This window comes from Populus trichocarpa, chromosome 7 (assembly GCF_000002775.5).
Source record: "Populus trichocarpa isolate Nisqually-1 chromosome 7, P.trichocarpa_v4.1, whole genome shotgun sequence".
Taxonomy (NCBI): domain Eukaryota; kingdom Viridiplantae; phylum Streptophyta; class Magnoliopsida; order Malpighiales; family Salicaceae; genus Populus; species Populus trichocarpa.
Genome location: NC_037291.2, coordinates 620,774 through 637,821, shown reverse-complemented (window position 1 = coordinate 637,821; position 17,048 = coordinate 620,774). Strand labels below are relative to the sequence as shown.

The 17,048-nt window shown below is 31.2% G+C and overlaps 1 protein-coding gene across 1 annotated transcript; it reads right to left on the bottom strand.

Annotated features, from left to right (window-relative positions):
* Positions 1-9,075: 9,075 nt before the first annotated feature.
* LOC7497727 (homeobox-leucine zipper protein HAT22) lies at positions 9,076-10,691 on the bottom strand. Its single transcript, XM_002310841.4, has 3 exons — positions 10,000-10,691; positions 9,814-9,893; positions 9,076-9,607 (listed from the first exon to the last, which is right to left on the bottom strand). Exons 1-3 carry the CDS (start codon positions 10,459-10,461, stop codon positions 9,328-9,330), a joined length of 822 nt encoding a protein of 273 aa, XP_002310877.2. The 5' UTR covers positions 10,462-10,691; the 3' UTR covers positions 9,076-9,327.
* Between the last annotated feature and the right edge of the window lie 6,357 nt (positions 10,692-17,048).

Sequence of the window (17,048 nt, the reverse complement as noted above, 5' to 3'; positions counted from 1 at the left end):
ATTTTCGTTGGTAAATTGCCGATGGATTTTACGGACAGAAATATTCCTTCGGTATTTACTGAGAGAATTACAGTGGGAAAAAAAATAATTAAAACAAAGCAAAAAAACAATGACGTGTCATTTTTACCAGAAAAAATTTCATCGGTAAATCCGTTGGTAAACTGTGAACACTATTCATCATATTAATTACAAAGAAATCACCAACATAAAATTTCATCGGTATTTTCAGAGAGCTCTGGAACTTTTCACTTTTCAAATGCACTGTTCTTTACAGATAAAATCACCGACATATTGAAAAGTCGTCAGTGTTATTTTGCGGTTTTCTGAAAAATTTCGATTAAATTAAAATTTTAAATTAAATATTACAGACGGAATCACCAACAGATTTAAAAGTCGTCGGTGATATTTGACGGTTTCTGAAAATTTTTGATTAAATTGAAAATTTAAATTAAATATTACAGACGGAATCACTAACGAAATGATTAAAAATATTAATATTTAATTATCCATCGGTAAAACACTCAATAAAAAGCCTAGAATCCGTAATTTCACAACAGAGGGGCTCTTTTCTTCTTCTTCTTCTTCTTCTTCTTCCCCATATGTAAAAAAACATCAATATCCATTTCTTTCTCTTCTCTTCTCTCCTCAACTCCTTCTCTTCTCCTCCATGCTTAGGTATGTATTCTTCTCCTTTCTTCATTTTTCTTCTCAGTTTTTTTTAATTAATATATTTTATGAATTTTTATTTTTCTTTCTCTTCTTAGCTTCACTTGCAACCACAATAAGGTAAGATTTTTCTTTTTTCTTCTTTTTTCGTGTTTTTTTTCACTATATTTGTTATTTTATTTTATTTTTAATTGTTTTTGTTCTTAATAATTGTATGAATATTGTTGTAGGATTTTTTTTTCATATGATTTTCTTCTTCTTTTTTCCAAGCGTTTTAAGTATTATAGAGTGTTGATTTATATTAATTTAATTATTTTGTAGTTTTGTAAAATGGATTTTTTAAAAAATATTTTTAAATAATTACCGACGAAATTACATACGGTATTTTCCGAGGGAAATACTGATGGAATGAAGCAGATAATTTTTTTTGCGCACCTTTTCCGACAGTAAATCCATCGGTAATAATATTTTTTTATTACCAACAGACTTACCGACGAACAAAAGATTCACCGACGGAGCATTTTCGTCGATGATTTCGTTAGTAAATTAATTACCAACAGAATGATAGTACAAATACCGACGAAAAATTCCGTCAGTAAATCTAAAGACTGTGGTAGTGAATTACCCATCATTTCTTCAATTTTAACACACCTAAATTACAAAATCACAATCAATTTCATCAAGCGAAAAATAAAATCCATTATACTCAAATCCCAAACAAACTCTAAAATACAAATCCTACATTAATAACTAAAGTTTGAATTATATAAGTAAAACACTTAAATTTACAAGCAAATTATAAATACTACAAACAAGTTTTAATAAATTAACTCAAATTTAAAACATAAATAGGTGGTTTATTTACTTGATGGAGTGAAGTTTGACAACAAAAAAAAAAAAACCAAAAGAGAGAAACTCGGGCCTTAAAAGAGTTGCTGCGCCGGCACCATCAAGTTATTGTGGTTAAATTAATGGAGGTGTTACAAGATGTTTTGATCTTGATCATGATTTTCCCACCTAAAAAGAAAAAGGATTCTACTCTTTATGGCCGGTTATTTCTCTTACATTATTTAAATATTTTTTAATTTTCATCATGTTTATTTCTGTTGCATTGTTTAATCATCGATAGTTATTTATCGAATCGTATAAAGTTTCTTGAGCTGGTGTGGCAATTGATGATTGATGCTTTTCGAGACATTTATCTACTATGTAAATGATGTATAAAATCAATAAATCAAATGTTATAATATTCGGAAGATTTTTCTCACCGAATTTCTAAATGTATAGTCTACTCAATTATATATATATATATATATTGCGTACTCTCAGCTACAAAATTTGGTGATAAAGTTCGCCGACAAGTTGTCTACTTTATCAAATGTGGTGATAAAGAAAACTTATCGTGTCTAAAGGAAATCCTACATGATCACGTGCTTGTAATACATTTTCCTCTAGCCATCATATATATTTGATTTGTAGGCGTTATGGTTGAAGCAACATGGACCTTCTTCTACGGGCCCTTGCTATCTACTTTCGGCAAGATTTGTTTTTTTTTTTGGTTTTTGTAATAGTTAAATAGATGCATTTTTTTTTTATTTCTTAGGTTTAGATTTTAAAATTAATATTTAGAAAGATTAATTAAGTTTTTCTGAATACAACGGACTGATATATGAGATATGCACCTCAAATATCATTTTAAAAATGAACTTAATTTTAATTAATATATAAACCGATCTTGAAAATCCCTTCTAATCAATACTATTGTTTTTTATTTAAATATTTGATTTGTAATTTTTTTTATCATAATTCAATAATAAATAAAGTATAATAAATATATTTAGATAATACTTAAAGGAACTATTTTAAAGTACACTAGTTAGTTTTCGCTACCAAATATTTGTATTTCCATTTTGTAGAGGACACGAGAAGGGTTTTTTTTTTTATCAAAATTAACCTCTGAACTTTTTAAAATTCCAAGAATTTTCACATCCCGTCCTTTCAGAACTATTTCCTTTCCTTCCAGGAAACCACCCTTGTTACTAGTCATGACTACCAGCCAAGAAAAAAAAAACCCTACTAGCTTTCTCGAGTCCACTCTCAAGCTTCTTAATCCTAAATATAATTATTGCACTCTTCATTAGTAGAGTGGGGAATTGTAATTCATCTAGCTTGAAATTGGAGGGTAGTTGAAAGAAACTTGTATATTTAAAATGAGGGGATTAGTTTGATTCTCAAGGAGTTTTGTTTTATTTTTTAAATTCAAGGATTTAAATTAATATTCAAGCAAATATATTAAGAACATACATGATGTTTGATTAAAAAAACATAGATAAATACATAATATAAATTTGTTTCAAAAATAGTTTTAAGATGGATTTTTATAATCGTTATATTTTCACTATTTCTATTTTTTCCATTTGAAAATAATAATCAAACGTTATTTAAAATTAACATATAAATACTGAATTTCAATTTACGTGTAATTAAGCAATACCATAATACTTTAATTATATAAAAAAACCTTATCTGTTGGAAGTACTGAATAGTATGCGTATAATCCAAATCCATGATTATCATGGTACAAAACTCGACAGGCCGACAATTTAGCCAACAGAAGACATATGTTCTTCTTTTATTTCAATATTATTACGTGAGTGCACACGTAAACCGTAAACTAAATCTGTGATATTTTAAGAGGAGATTTTTGTCCTAAGCTTATACGTGACTTTTGAACAGAATGTTGTTTTTTTCCGTGAAGAATTCAGAGCAACTTGTTGAACTTTCTACCCCTAGTTTTGCTCGTTTCATTACGAATTATTAATAAGATGTTTTATTTATTTATTCTGTTTTCTCTTAGTAATTAAGATTTTCAATTTCCGCCATGAGCAAAGAAAGGATTAGTCCATTCAACCTCTCAGTAAATATATAAATAGATTATAAGATAAATCATCTTAATTACTTGACTCTTGATTAACAATATATTCTGTTCATTCAATTAGAAAAATAAAACAATAGAATTACTTTCATATTTTACCGTTATAATATATATGTAATTTTGCATGCGTGAATACACACACAAAAAAGAGAAAAGCGGTTTGACAAGTTTATTATCTGTTAAATTATTTATTTTTTTATAAAAAAATGTGATATTTTGTGACCAACAGTCAATATATTTTCTATTTCTTTAATTAAATTGCGATGGACTTTACAATGATGTTGTCGGTTACCTACCGTAATGAATCATAGAACGTATAGGATCATGGCACAGATTTGTAAGGAAGTTTGTGGCAAAACTAGTTAAAATTGTTTTTGTAATATTTTTTTTAATTTGCAGTTGCATGCAAAATTTGATGTGATCCCCAACTTTTTTTTTAAGAAATATTTTTAGATTAAAGTACATATTAAAAAATAAGTTAATATGAAGAATTTTTTGATCACTTCTATTCAATTTTAAAAAATATTTTTTAACCTTACAAGGAAATTTTTTTTTTCTTCGTTCTATAAACTCATCAATCAAAATTAACAATATAATCACTATCACATGATAACAACCAATATCAACTTTTATTGTAACTATCATCTTATTATTAATATAATTTTCATTTTATCATCATCTCATCATAACTCTTTAACACTTTTATTACCTTTCCGATAACAACCAATACTTTTCACTAACACCATCATCACTAATATATCATCAGTTGATATTAGTGTACCAATCACTTCATCATTATTTTTGTTATCTTCATTGTCAATACCATAATAATAATCACCATCATTAACAGTTACCGTCAATATTGATATTCTTATCACTATCATCACAATAACCATCATCCTTAGACATACCATAATAATAATCACCGTCATTAACAGTTACTGTCACTATTGATATTCTTATCACTATAATCACAATAACCATCATCCTTAGACTTCATCATTGTTTTTGTTATCTTCATAGTCAATACCATAATAATAATCACCGTCATTAACAGTTACCGTCATTATTGATATTCTTATCACTATCATCACAAAAACCATCATCCCTAGACTATAACTACTATTAACATTGTCATAGATACTATTATCATAACCATAATCAATATATTATTATCACTATTTTTATCACAAATGTTACAATTTTTCTTATTTTTTCTTATTATTATTTAAAAACCCAACAAAAACTTTTTATCACAAACATAACAACTTCTTCAAGGATTTGAATATGGATAAACTTGGTTATATACTGAAACTATCATGTACAGTGCATTTAAACTTTTTTTTTTTTTTTACTCAAATGGACATTTTTTATTGACTTAAACGGGTATTCTCATCGATTTATATTGAAAATATTGTATGTTGTCCATGTGACGATTAATTTTAACATAAATAATTGATCGGTGGATATATTAGGGAATTGAAATAAATTAAAGGTTACGACTGATATTGATTTATTTTTTTTGTAAAAGGGTAGCATTAATAAATGGTAGGATATATATATGTATATTGAGTCGGGTAAAAAAATAAGCTCTTTAGATAAAACTACTTAAACTTGCTAGAAAATACTATAGGAAGTAACAATTAGTCTTGTTTTAGTAAATTATATTCATCAGGGTACACCAAATTAATTAAAAGAAACTAAAAGAGGTAGTTGTTTTATTATTTAATTTTTATTGTAGCTATAAACTTATTAATATTGTGGATTGAAACAATAAAATGATATTTTTATCCCTATTAACACTACACAAATAACCTTTGTAGCGGGGCATAGTAATTTTTTTCTTGTTTATTGAATAGTAAAATAACTAATATATTTGCGCCGGTGGATAGGGTTAGTCAAGAATTTTTTATTTTATTTGCATGGTAAAATTACTACAAGGCCCTTGAATGAAAATTGTCCTTGCCTTGGGTTAGGGGGTGTTTTTGTCATTTCATTTTGTCATTTTTTTTTGTAGCCATTGAACATGGTCAGGGGTAATTTAGTATTTTTGCATAAATAAATTATTGTTTAATTTGAAAAAGGTGGTTGTGCGTGGGGCCGATACGAGCGTGCACAAGTTTTCTTGTGGTTTTTGTCCAGCGACCAAACTCTAACTTTTACAACAATGTTTTAATTCTCTCGGTGTCACCTTCATTCCTGGGCAGTGCATGTGGCACAAATATGTCGGGTTTGTGATGGTGGCTGTTTTTTTTCCTTCTTTTTTTTCTCTCTCTTTCTCGGTTTCAAAACTAACCATTACAAATTTTCAAAGTTACCCTTCAATTTATTTTTCTTTCAAATTTGATCATTATTCTTCTTTATTGCTATTTGTTTTATTTTAGATTATCCATAGAATTAAAAATTTCTTTCAATTTAATCCTCCTTTGGTTTTTTTAACTTTCAAATCCGGTCCCCATTTTTTTGATTTTATTTTTTTTAAAAATATTATCTTAGTAGAATTATCTTTTCAATTGTATCCCTCAATATTGTATTATATCATTCTTTTAATTAGATATATTTTTTTAAATTGTATCCTTCAATATTTTATATTATTCTCTTAATTGAGTTATTTTTTTAATTGCATCATTCGATATTTTATTTCTTTTTATTTTATGTTAAATATGGTTTATATTTTTTTTATTTTTATTTATTTTGTTTTTAATTTTTTTTATTAGAATTGCTTTTTCAATCTCTTCCCTCATCATTTTATTAATAGGAATTGGATAATGTGTTTGAAAAATTGGACAGCTTAGATTTTTCTTTTCAGGTACATTTTAACAACAATAATATGGATAAGTATATAAAATTAATTAAAATAATGAATTAGTTTTAAGATAAAAATAAGCAAATAATCTCTAGAGCGAGAGTTGGGATTCGAGGAGTTCATAAAAATACAGAATCCAATGGAATGAATTTTTTTTACAAATGCCACCAGTCATTAGTTACTATTGTTAAAGAAAAAGGGAGCCGAGCTTAATACTCGTCAAATTAAAGGATTAACCTGGTGAGCACAGCAAGGAAGAGGACAACTTTATAATCTTTTTGCACGTGTCGTAATCAAGTAACTAAATGCTAAAAACTAAACCCTTAACATCTTGACAGATATCATTACCAATAATCTCATTGGTTAGGTTTGGTAATCAAGGGAGATAATTATTTAATTAAAAAAATGGACTCTTAAGAGTTAAGATTGCTTAGAGAGAGAAATTGAGAGTTAAGTAAAGAGTAAACTAATGCTGTCCATAGATACCTTAAGTGTCAAGCGTGGGGAGAGGGGGGAATGACGTCACTACTGATGCGCCAAATGGCGGTCGGTGATTCAATGATAGTGATACAGATGGGTGGTGAGAGTGACGAGGGGGGAGTGAGTTTCCTGGAAAGGCCCCTCTTCGACGGGAAAGTCACCTCGTCATTCATTGGTCCACGCCACACCATGATTTCAGGCATCTAATTATCGAAGAGAACCCTCTCGTCAATTCAATGGGCAATGTCCCACACCAATCATGATATTTTTTTCTGTCAAGAACCCCGTTAATCTGGACCGTCCAGATAGTAAGCCCTGGCCTCAGATCAAGTGGAGTATCTAACTTTTTGGATGGGGTTTGGGATTTGAACCGGCCCTACATAACAGAAGAGTCTAATAACACGAGATTCATTGCAGAATCCCATGATGAAAATGGTAGATAAAAGGAGCAAGGTGCCATGGGTACATCACGTGCTATGTGGCCCCACTGGTACCCTCGGAGATGTAGCTACCTCAAGATGACGACGACGATGACGATGACGAGATCGAGTTCAGAGATGAGGTGCAGTAGCTTTTGTTTGTTTATGCTATTTAAATGAATGTTTATCTTTAAAATATATCAAATTAATATTATTTTAATATTTTTAAATAATTTGATTTTGATATTAAGTTAAAATAAAAAAATTAATTTGTTTTCAAGTAAAATAAATATTTGAAAAACATCATCCATACTTTGTTACTTGGCTCGCACGGCATAACGAGTTAACCCGCGACCTGAGATCTTAGCCATGTATTAAATAAAAAGAACTTGGCTTGTAATTAGGTGGGTCAAACTCGTAACTTAGGTGAGACCTGATTTTTTCAATTTCTTTTTAATAAACCAAAAAAATATAAAATTAATTTATGAATACTTAGCTCCACGTATTTTTTTTATAACATACATTTAAATTTTTGATGTGAAATAACTTTATATATAGTCTAAATCAACATTGAATATTTAGATGTTGGATAATTATATACATAGCTTACTCATATCCATATTAAATGTTTCTTAACTTTTTGATATATGCTAGCTGTATACATCGCTTACATCTACTTAAAATGTTTTTTAACTTTTTCATGTTAGATGTTAAAGCCTCGGATTTTTATTTTTATTTTTCCGGATTGACCCAAAATCCAACCATGCAGTCGGGTCAACCCGTAGGTGGTATAATAATCGTGCATAATACCAAACACGGACATCAAGAACGTACGAGGACATTTGATGCTTTTTTAAAATGTTATGTGATCTTGAATTTCTTGGAATGAATCATCCATTCCTTTCTTTGTCTACACGCCTCTCGCCACCACCCATTCTCTTGACGACTCCCTTTTCTCGCTTTCTAACACGAACTGAATATATTAGAGACAGGTACACGTGAGCTAACCGCCCATATCCCCACCTCTCTTATCTTCCTGTTGCTCCCACACACATGACCAGTAATGTCTAATCCTAATCATCAAATGATTTATCATTATCCTCATTTAATATTTCTTTCTTCTTGCTTTGAGACACCACACCACAGATTGCCCAGCAAACTGCCGAAACCAAAGTGTTTTTATATATATATAAAAAGAAGAAGCAAGGTTGTGGGGCATGCATGACTCATTACTGTGGCATGACTCGTTGCTCTCTTCCTTGGTAATTTATTGTTGTTGTTATTGGGTTATTCAATTATATATCAGATTGCTTGAAAAGGATTGATATAGAATTAATTTGTCTACTTGTATAATTCAGGAAGAGTTTGTACATGTTCTGTAGAAAAGTTCAATTTGAACTCAATTTTATGGTGTTTCTCTCTCTCTCTCTCTCTCTCTCTCTCTCAAAAATATAAAAAAGGCACAAAAATATGACTTTGAGAGTGACTTTGATCAGAGGATGATAGAAACTTGTGAGATTATAATTCCAGTTCCAATTTATTAGCATGTGATGATTCAATGGGAATGATCATGTGTTTGTTCGAAATTCATATAGGCTGCACCAAAAAATATTTACTAAATTTCGTAAAAATAAAACAAAAAATTCAATGGATCATGCAGAAATTTGATGGTTTTGGCATCATGTCATGACTGCCCGTCCTATAATCGAACCTGGCGAAATTGACGGAGAACAGAGGAGGAATACATTGGTAAGAGAGGAACTCATAAATATCAAAAAACAATAGTCATCCCTTCATAGAATTTTTTTTTTGTTTTAAATTTGCTTCACGATATACAAACATGTAATGAATTGAAAAAAAGGGAAAAAGAGGACTGATCGGTAACTACTATTTTCTACAAAATAATTAATTACACTAATTAATCTTTTACTACAAACTCTTAACAAAAAAATTAGAGGGATTGTAGGGTTGGACTATATATATTCTATTTTTATTTGTCTTCTATATATCCTGAACCTTCATTAACATGCTGCCGAAGGATTAGTGAAGGAATTATAGAAGTGAGGCTTTGTAGCCATTGAAAACGGGCTCTTTGAAGCCCCTTCACCAACCCCACCAATTCTTTCACAAGATGGACACATGGTAAGAGTAGCTGCTGGCATGTGCATGTAAAAGGGCTGTGCCATTTTCAGTGATTTAAGGTCTTGTAGCTCCTTCTGTAGCCTCCTATTCTCATCTGTTAGTGTTTCACAGCACTTCTTCAAGAATTCACAGTCCATTTCAGTTTGCTTCAGTTTTGTCCTGCACATGATCACTAGCCATCATTAACTACGGCCCCTTGTATACAATTTGATCTATAATTTAAAAAATAATAATTCTTTTCAGGGATAGGAAACTTCTTTTATGGGGCTTTTGGATTGCTATGGATATCATGGCATCGTTTTGTGGAGATGATTTTGATGGCTTATATAAGTCTTTACACGGTTAAATTAGATGATATTGATTACCTGGCTCTCCTGTTTTGGAACCACACTTCAACTTGTCTCGGACGTAGATTCAACTGCCTTGCTAAAGCTTGCTTTTGCTTCTGTTCATTTATTAAAGAAAGATCAGAACTCTAATCACCAGAACAGACACATAAATACAAAATCAGATATCAAATTGAAACAGAGATCAAGAGACTAATTACTTACAGGATTGAGGGTGCTGTGTTGTTTGAAGCTTTCCTCCAAAAGGGCAGATTGCTCTTTGGTGAGTCTAAGTTTCTTTCTTGCATTAGAACCATCTTCATCTTCGTCACTTACTCTTGAAGAAACCCTCTCTACCTCTATATCTTCACTGCTAAGGTCTCTTTCCCTCTTAACCCTACCACTAGAGAAAGAAGAAACAGCACTATGAGGAGAAGCTTGACGATACAACTGATCATGAGCACCAATAGACTCCTCACAGCCTTTTTTTCCATCCACAAGGCTATAAGTTTCCGCAGAAAGACCCAAACTAAGTGAAGGCTCAAAACCTGTCATTAGTGGCTTAATCTGAGGCTTTATAAGCCGCTTGTTGTTATCAGCTGGCCTAGATGTATTCTCTAGGTTTGTTGTTGTGAAGCCTAGCCCAAGAACAAGGCCAGTGTTGCACCCATCATCAAGGCACCCCATTAGAGTTACAAACAAGAACAGCGCTCTTACTAAGACGAAGGGAATACAAAAGGAAGAGGGAATGATGAATTAGGGGAGAGCAAGTTTGAGAGGAATGGGGAGACAAAGGGTCTTATTAAAAGGAAGAGAATGAGGAAGACTTTTTATTTGTGTTTAAGGGGGGGAGTTGGGTGGGTAGGTAGGTGGCTATGATAATTAATCAAAGGAATGAATTGAGTAGAGGAACGAATCTTAGGGCATGGAAAGTATGCAACACCATATCTCTCTCTATACAAAGGTTGACCATTTGGACGAACCCCACTACTACCATTATCTTTCACATTATCGTAGCAAACAAACAAGGGAAATTGCTTCTCTCCCTCTCCCTCTCTAGAATAGTATGCAGCTCACATGCTAGTGGGCGACACATCAAGAGAATGATTCGCTTGGACCTTCGCCACCCATTAACGTACCAAGATTAACCATTACCACTTACTTTTCCAATGCTTTTTGGCATATGTAGTTTCCCTTTACATTTCTCAATTATTAGCCAAGTTATGTGCTTTGTTTACGCCTATGATCCTATTATGTGCCCGGCAGCCTTGCTATTTTGCTTTGCTTTACTACTTTTCTGTTCCTTAATTTCTCCACTAACAAACAAAAGCCATGTCGAAGATTGCTTTAAAATAATGAGGGTTAAAAAAGAAATGCTATATAATGTGTCCACGGGAAAGGTCAATAGTTAAAGTTTTGATATTTCTTTTCGTGCTAAAACTAACTTGAGAAAAGTAGCTAAAATTAGCTTCAGAAAAGTAGAGGGTTCGGTTGCATGCGGTTGATGCTATTTTTAAAATATTTTTTTATTTAAAAATATATTAAAATAATATTATTTTATTTATAAAATAATATTAACGTTAGCATATTAAAATGATACACATTACAAAAAAATTTAAAATTTATTGAAATTCCAGTACAAACAAAGCTCCAAACAAGCACTTAATTATAGATAATGAAGGTGGGCTATCCTATTATATAAAAAGTTTATAACGAAGTCTTTCTTGTTATAATCCAATTATTAGGAGATAAAAAAATCAAGGGGTGTTTTTTTTTATTTAAGAATCTATTTTTCAAATCATTTTTGTCTAAAAAATATATAATTTGTTTTTGTTTTTTTGCTATTAGAAGAAAAAAAATATTATGTTTCCTAATACCATTACATAAGAAAATGACATGTTTTTATATGATTGATTTATTCATAATCTAAATTGATGATGAATCAAGTCGGGAGCCCATCACGGGCCATTAATTAATGATCTCCTTTTTTTAAACACAGCACATGAAATGTCTCCCACTCCAAGCCTGGTTCTAATTACTAGCTAGAGATGGGCATCATGCATGTAATGTTGCTTGCTAGAACAGCTTTCTTTTTAATTTTAATTAATGGGGATGGTGGGTGGTTACCTAGTTGCTAATTGTGAAGGTAGAAAACGATGTGCACTATCTCTATAGTTATGTGATATTCACGAGCGGGGTGTTGAAGCCTTGTTTGTTTCAAAGTTTGCTGTGTACTGTGAAAAAGAAAAAAAACAATCAACAGGGGAAAAAAAGCAAATAAAGTAGGTCCTTAGGCACATAATTGGAGCTTCATAGAGTTATAATGGAGGCAGAATATGATTCATCAACAAGAATCCGGATCTTTGCTTAACTAGAAAGTTGATCTGTGCGTCTTGGGGACCTACTTGCTATGTATACATGGACACGCACTTCCAATAATGCACTGTCGGCTATCCTGATGAGAAGAATTAAGTTAGGTCACCCATAAAACATGATAAATCTTAAAAACAAATGAATAAAATATTTATATATCTTCAACTACAAAGACATCTTTGAGTTAATATATAAAAAAAAACTATGCATTAAGGATTTATAACGGGCTGGATAAAATCTTTATTAATAACAAGACATGATCTGGAGTTTATTATATTTGAAAGGAAATATGATCATAGATTATATTATAAAATCTTATTAATTATTGATCTTGAAGAAATTGTGCCATCAAACCCGTGTCCATCAAAAAGTTTAACGAGCATGGCCAGACATGAAACAAAATAAGATGAGATGAGAAACTTATACAGAAACAATTTAAGTGAAAGAATCAACAGCAACAGTAACTACAATAAGCATTTGCTGGCTAAATTATTCGTAAATTGTTCTTTATAATATTTTATGGACGATCATCCCCTGGACCATTCATCTTTCAGGGAGGTGTGGTACGTCCGTTTCCACAAAACATAATGGCCACCTTCGATTGCTAGACATAATATATATTTAGCAGCCGTTCAAGTTTGAAACTGGATCAGTAAAATGGTTCAGAAAATGAATGCTGCCTAATAATTATAAGCAGTGGGTGATCATTAATTTTCTGTCTTCTATGAGAGTATTTTTATATCGTGGAAATGCGTTATGACTCGTTAGGATATCTCCAATGCTTTGTGGCCATATTTTTGGTTGATGCATGGAACCAGACGGTTTTGTGCTCTGATAAGAAGACTTTCCTTTGCCCTTTCTCTTTTTGCTCTCGATTTCATGAAAATGATTACAAATTAGAGATTATAGAAATTAATTAAGATTTTGTCTTTTAATTTATTTATTTTTATAAAGAAAATAATAGAACTTTCTTACAAGAATATGATACCATAAATATGATTTTGATTTCTACTATACTTATAAACATGTATATGAGAGCAAAGTTAAATATTTTCTGTGATTATTATTTTTAAAAGTTCTTAATTATCACACATATATGCCAATCTTAGAGTTTAATTAATCCAATATATATACACAGGTCTCTCCGCTGTTTCCATTCCTATTTCATGCGAAGAAAACATGTTAATATCACAGAGCATTGGAGTTCTGGAAAGGCATTTTAAAGAAATGAATTATTCAAAGCTTTTGGACGTGTAGCAGCAGAAAGCAAGTAGATAAGCCACTACTCTGGACCCGAGTGGATATACATTGACTTTGAAACAGTCGACACAATACAAAGAGAAGTAGTATAAAAACAAAATGTATGCCATGTACCCCAAATTTCACTTTCTGAAGGAATATATTGCAATAATTACAAGGGGAAAAAGGGAGCATAAGACGCAAGTATGATCAGAATAATTACGTGAATCATTAAGTTAATCTTCTCCTTTAATTAATCAAGCCTCCAAATCTAATCCACTCATTAAAAGTGACATGAATGAGGAATAAACTAGTGGTGCTTTTCTTGCCGCTCTCTCCGTTTTTCAACAAAACACGACAGTGAAAAGAGTAAAATGTGCAGAGATTGTGTGTCAGTGGGTAGACAAAATGAGCCCACCAATGATTTGGGATGATGAGCATTTGATTCTGTGGGGGTTTGATGATTATGGAGCGTAGAAGTTGGCAGAGATGGAGGAGAGAATTCTTTTAGGATAAGGTTTTGTGAAACCTTTCGTGACTTTGGCTAGTTATTAAGAATTCTGGGAAATTTCCTTGGATTGTTATTATTCTTTTACTCGTGTGATGGATCTCTTTTATGTCAAGTGGAAGAATACGTATCAGCTCAGCACAGGTTTATTTTTATTTTAAATGGTGTCTTGAATATTGTTGTGAAGATTTCATGCATAATTTAAAACAATTTATTTGTTTTAAGGTTCATTTTTATACAATCAATAACTTTTTTAAAAAAAATTCACGAATATATTTAATTATAATCTAAATTGGTTTTTACTTGTATTGAATTTGTTTTGTATAGTATTTATCCAACCCAGCACAAATATATTGATTAATTTGTTCAGCTTAATTAACTATTTGTGTGTTTTTTTTATTAATTCAAATTGAATAAAAAAAAGTCCTTATAAATAAAAAAAGAAAACTTATAAGAAAGTGATATATACATATATATATATACATATATATATATATATGGGGTATTTTATATACTGTATGCATATTCATCTAGAATTCTTAATTGCCCTCAACTTTAGGGTAAGATAATAAGTTTTTTTTTTGAAGTGGAGCATTAAAAAATATAAGAATAAAAAAGCGTGTTGTCACGAAGAATTTTTTATCACCGCTCAACAAATCAACTTGAAGATCAATCGGACAATAATTCATAACTTCGTCTGAATGAAAACATCAAGATTTTTTTTAAATATTAAGATAATAATTTCTTAGGTCAAAATAAATTAACCCGAGTTAACTTGTCAAGTTTATAATTTAGATCATAAACCCAACTGAGTTTAATAGCTTTATTATTTTAAAATTATTTTTTATTTAATTATATGAGAATAAAAATAAACACTCGCACTAACGTAACTGAATAAAATATATAAAAAATAATTATGATGAGTTGTACAAAAATAACACTTGCTGATATTAAAAAATACTTTCATACCATTATTTGAAAACTTAGTTAATTTTGAATGGTATTACATAAAATAATGTGTATTTAATTAATTAATTTTAAAGAAGTTACATCCAAAATGTTGACCATATGCTCGAGAGCCTTGGCCCTTTTTATTTTTTTCAAATAAAAAAATTAAGGCTGAACCTCAGTTTGAACAATCGCAAGACAAGCCATTAATATAAAAGAACTGAATCGAAATAAACTTTTATAACCAAATGATAAAAAATAAAATAAAAAATAAAAACAAATCTATGCGCGAATCCACTATGATTTGTCCCTGCATTAACAATAAATTCGCGATCCCTTGTAGATTTCTTAAATTATAAAATATACGGAGGGGCACTGCCGCCTTGGCATTGATGTGCTCGTTGCTGGATAGACTAAAAGTGCATGCAGAAGCAGGAAAAAAGAAAGATGTATGAGTAGGTTATCTTCATAGAGACAAAGAGTTCATTTGCTGAAGGAGAGGAATCATTCGGCATTGGACAAAAAGAGTCTAGTTCGAAAGTAATACTATACAATCACCCTAGTTTGATTTATTTTTCAGTGAAAAGGGACGAAAGGAGAGGAGGGGAAGCATCCATCATCCACTCACTCAGATAATAAAACAAGAATATAATCTTGAAAGATGTAATTTAACTGATTAAATTTTAAATTTAATTTTTAAAAATTATTAATTTGAGTATTATAAATCTTAAAATCATTACAAATTCATTTAATTATTAATTTTAACACCTAGAAAAAATAATTTAGAAATACTAATTGATAAGGACACCGACAGTTAAAAAAATTAAAAATAAAAATAAAGCAAGAGCTAGCTAGCCTACCCCCCGCCCACTTGGACTCTTGCTCCAATGCCTGCTGGGATACAAGCATCATTGCTTGCGTTTGAAAAGTAGTGATCGGATGGAAGTTCTCTGTCAGCCCCCCAGCCACGGTGACTTTCTCAGAAACTCCACAAGCGGACCCACATGAGCTTGGACTCCTAGAGGGCTCGGAAGACGTTCACATGGCCTGGAATTGACTTGGTGGTTGGGGGCTTGGGACAAAAACAGTTGAGAGACCGAATGTGCCTGCTGTGCTGTGGCACAAAGCTATGGCAACAGGGGTCCATCTGGCGCCCATGAAAGATTGTTCTGTTTGGGTGCGTATGGCTTGTTGTCGGCGGAGGAACATGCTCGTGACTCTGCGCGCATTTAAGCAACATGGTCATGAGCATGGCTTAGCCATCTATCCACACACGTAAATGATTCGTGTGTGTGTATATATATATATATATATATATATATTTTTTTTTTAATAACCCGGGGTGTTCGGGCTAGCTTACACGTACCACGACTAATTTCTGGGTCCATTGAACACCCTGCAAGCCCAATAGACAGGTAAGGCACCGCGGGGTTGATATACGTGCACGCTGAAACTTGAATCCAGGATGCAGAGATAGGGAAACCCTATCTCTGCTAGGCTACGAGCCTCGGTGTAACTATATATTTGATATCATGGTAGATTTTATTATTAGTTTTATAAAAGAGTAAATTTTAAAAAAAAGCTATATAGAGTAGATTTTCTCAAACCACGGTTTTTATTATAATTTGCGATGGAAAACATGTTTAAATAATGAAAAGAGCTTGATAAATTTTATTATTCTTTTGAATTCTTTAACTTAAATGTTAGCATTAAAATCTTAAAAAATATTTTTAATCAAGACACAAACCAATACTTGCATAATGTTTTATTATAATAAAGGGTTAAAAATAGTGCCATGGAAGATCTTTAGTTATCTCAAATTGCGTTCCTAAGCTGAAGTGTCTCCATCTTCTTTGAGCAGGAATCCATAATTATGGGTTGGAGATTAGTCAAATCACCGTATAGGAAGGATTCTATCTCCCTCCGAGCAAGCATATATTGACTTTGGAGTTGCGAGGGATGAGGCATCCATGTGATCATGATTTCTTTTCCCTTTTCTCCGACTCGGGATTAGATTGTAATCGACACCTCCATCTGTGTATAAAACTATTCAGGAATAGTTGGAAACTTTTTATCAGCCATTATTATTTTTTTATGATGCAATATTAACATCTTAACGTATTTTTATCAAGGGACTGGAGCAAGAAAAAAATTTAAAAAAAGATTAAATTAAAAAAATTATTTTAAAAAAGTTAAAATTTCAGTT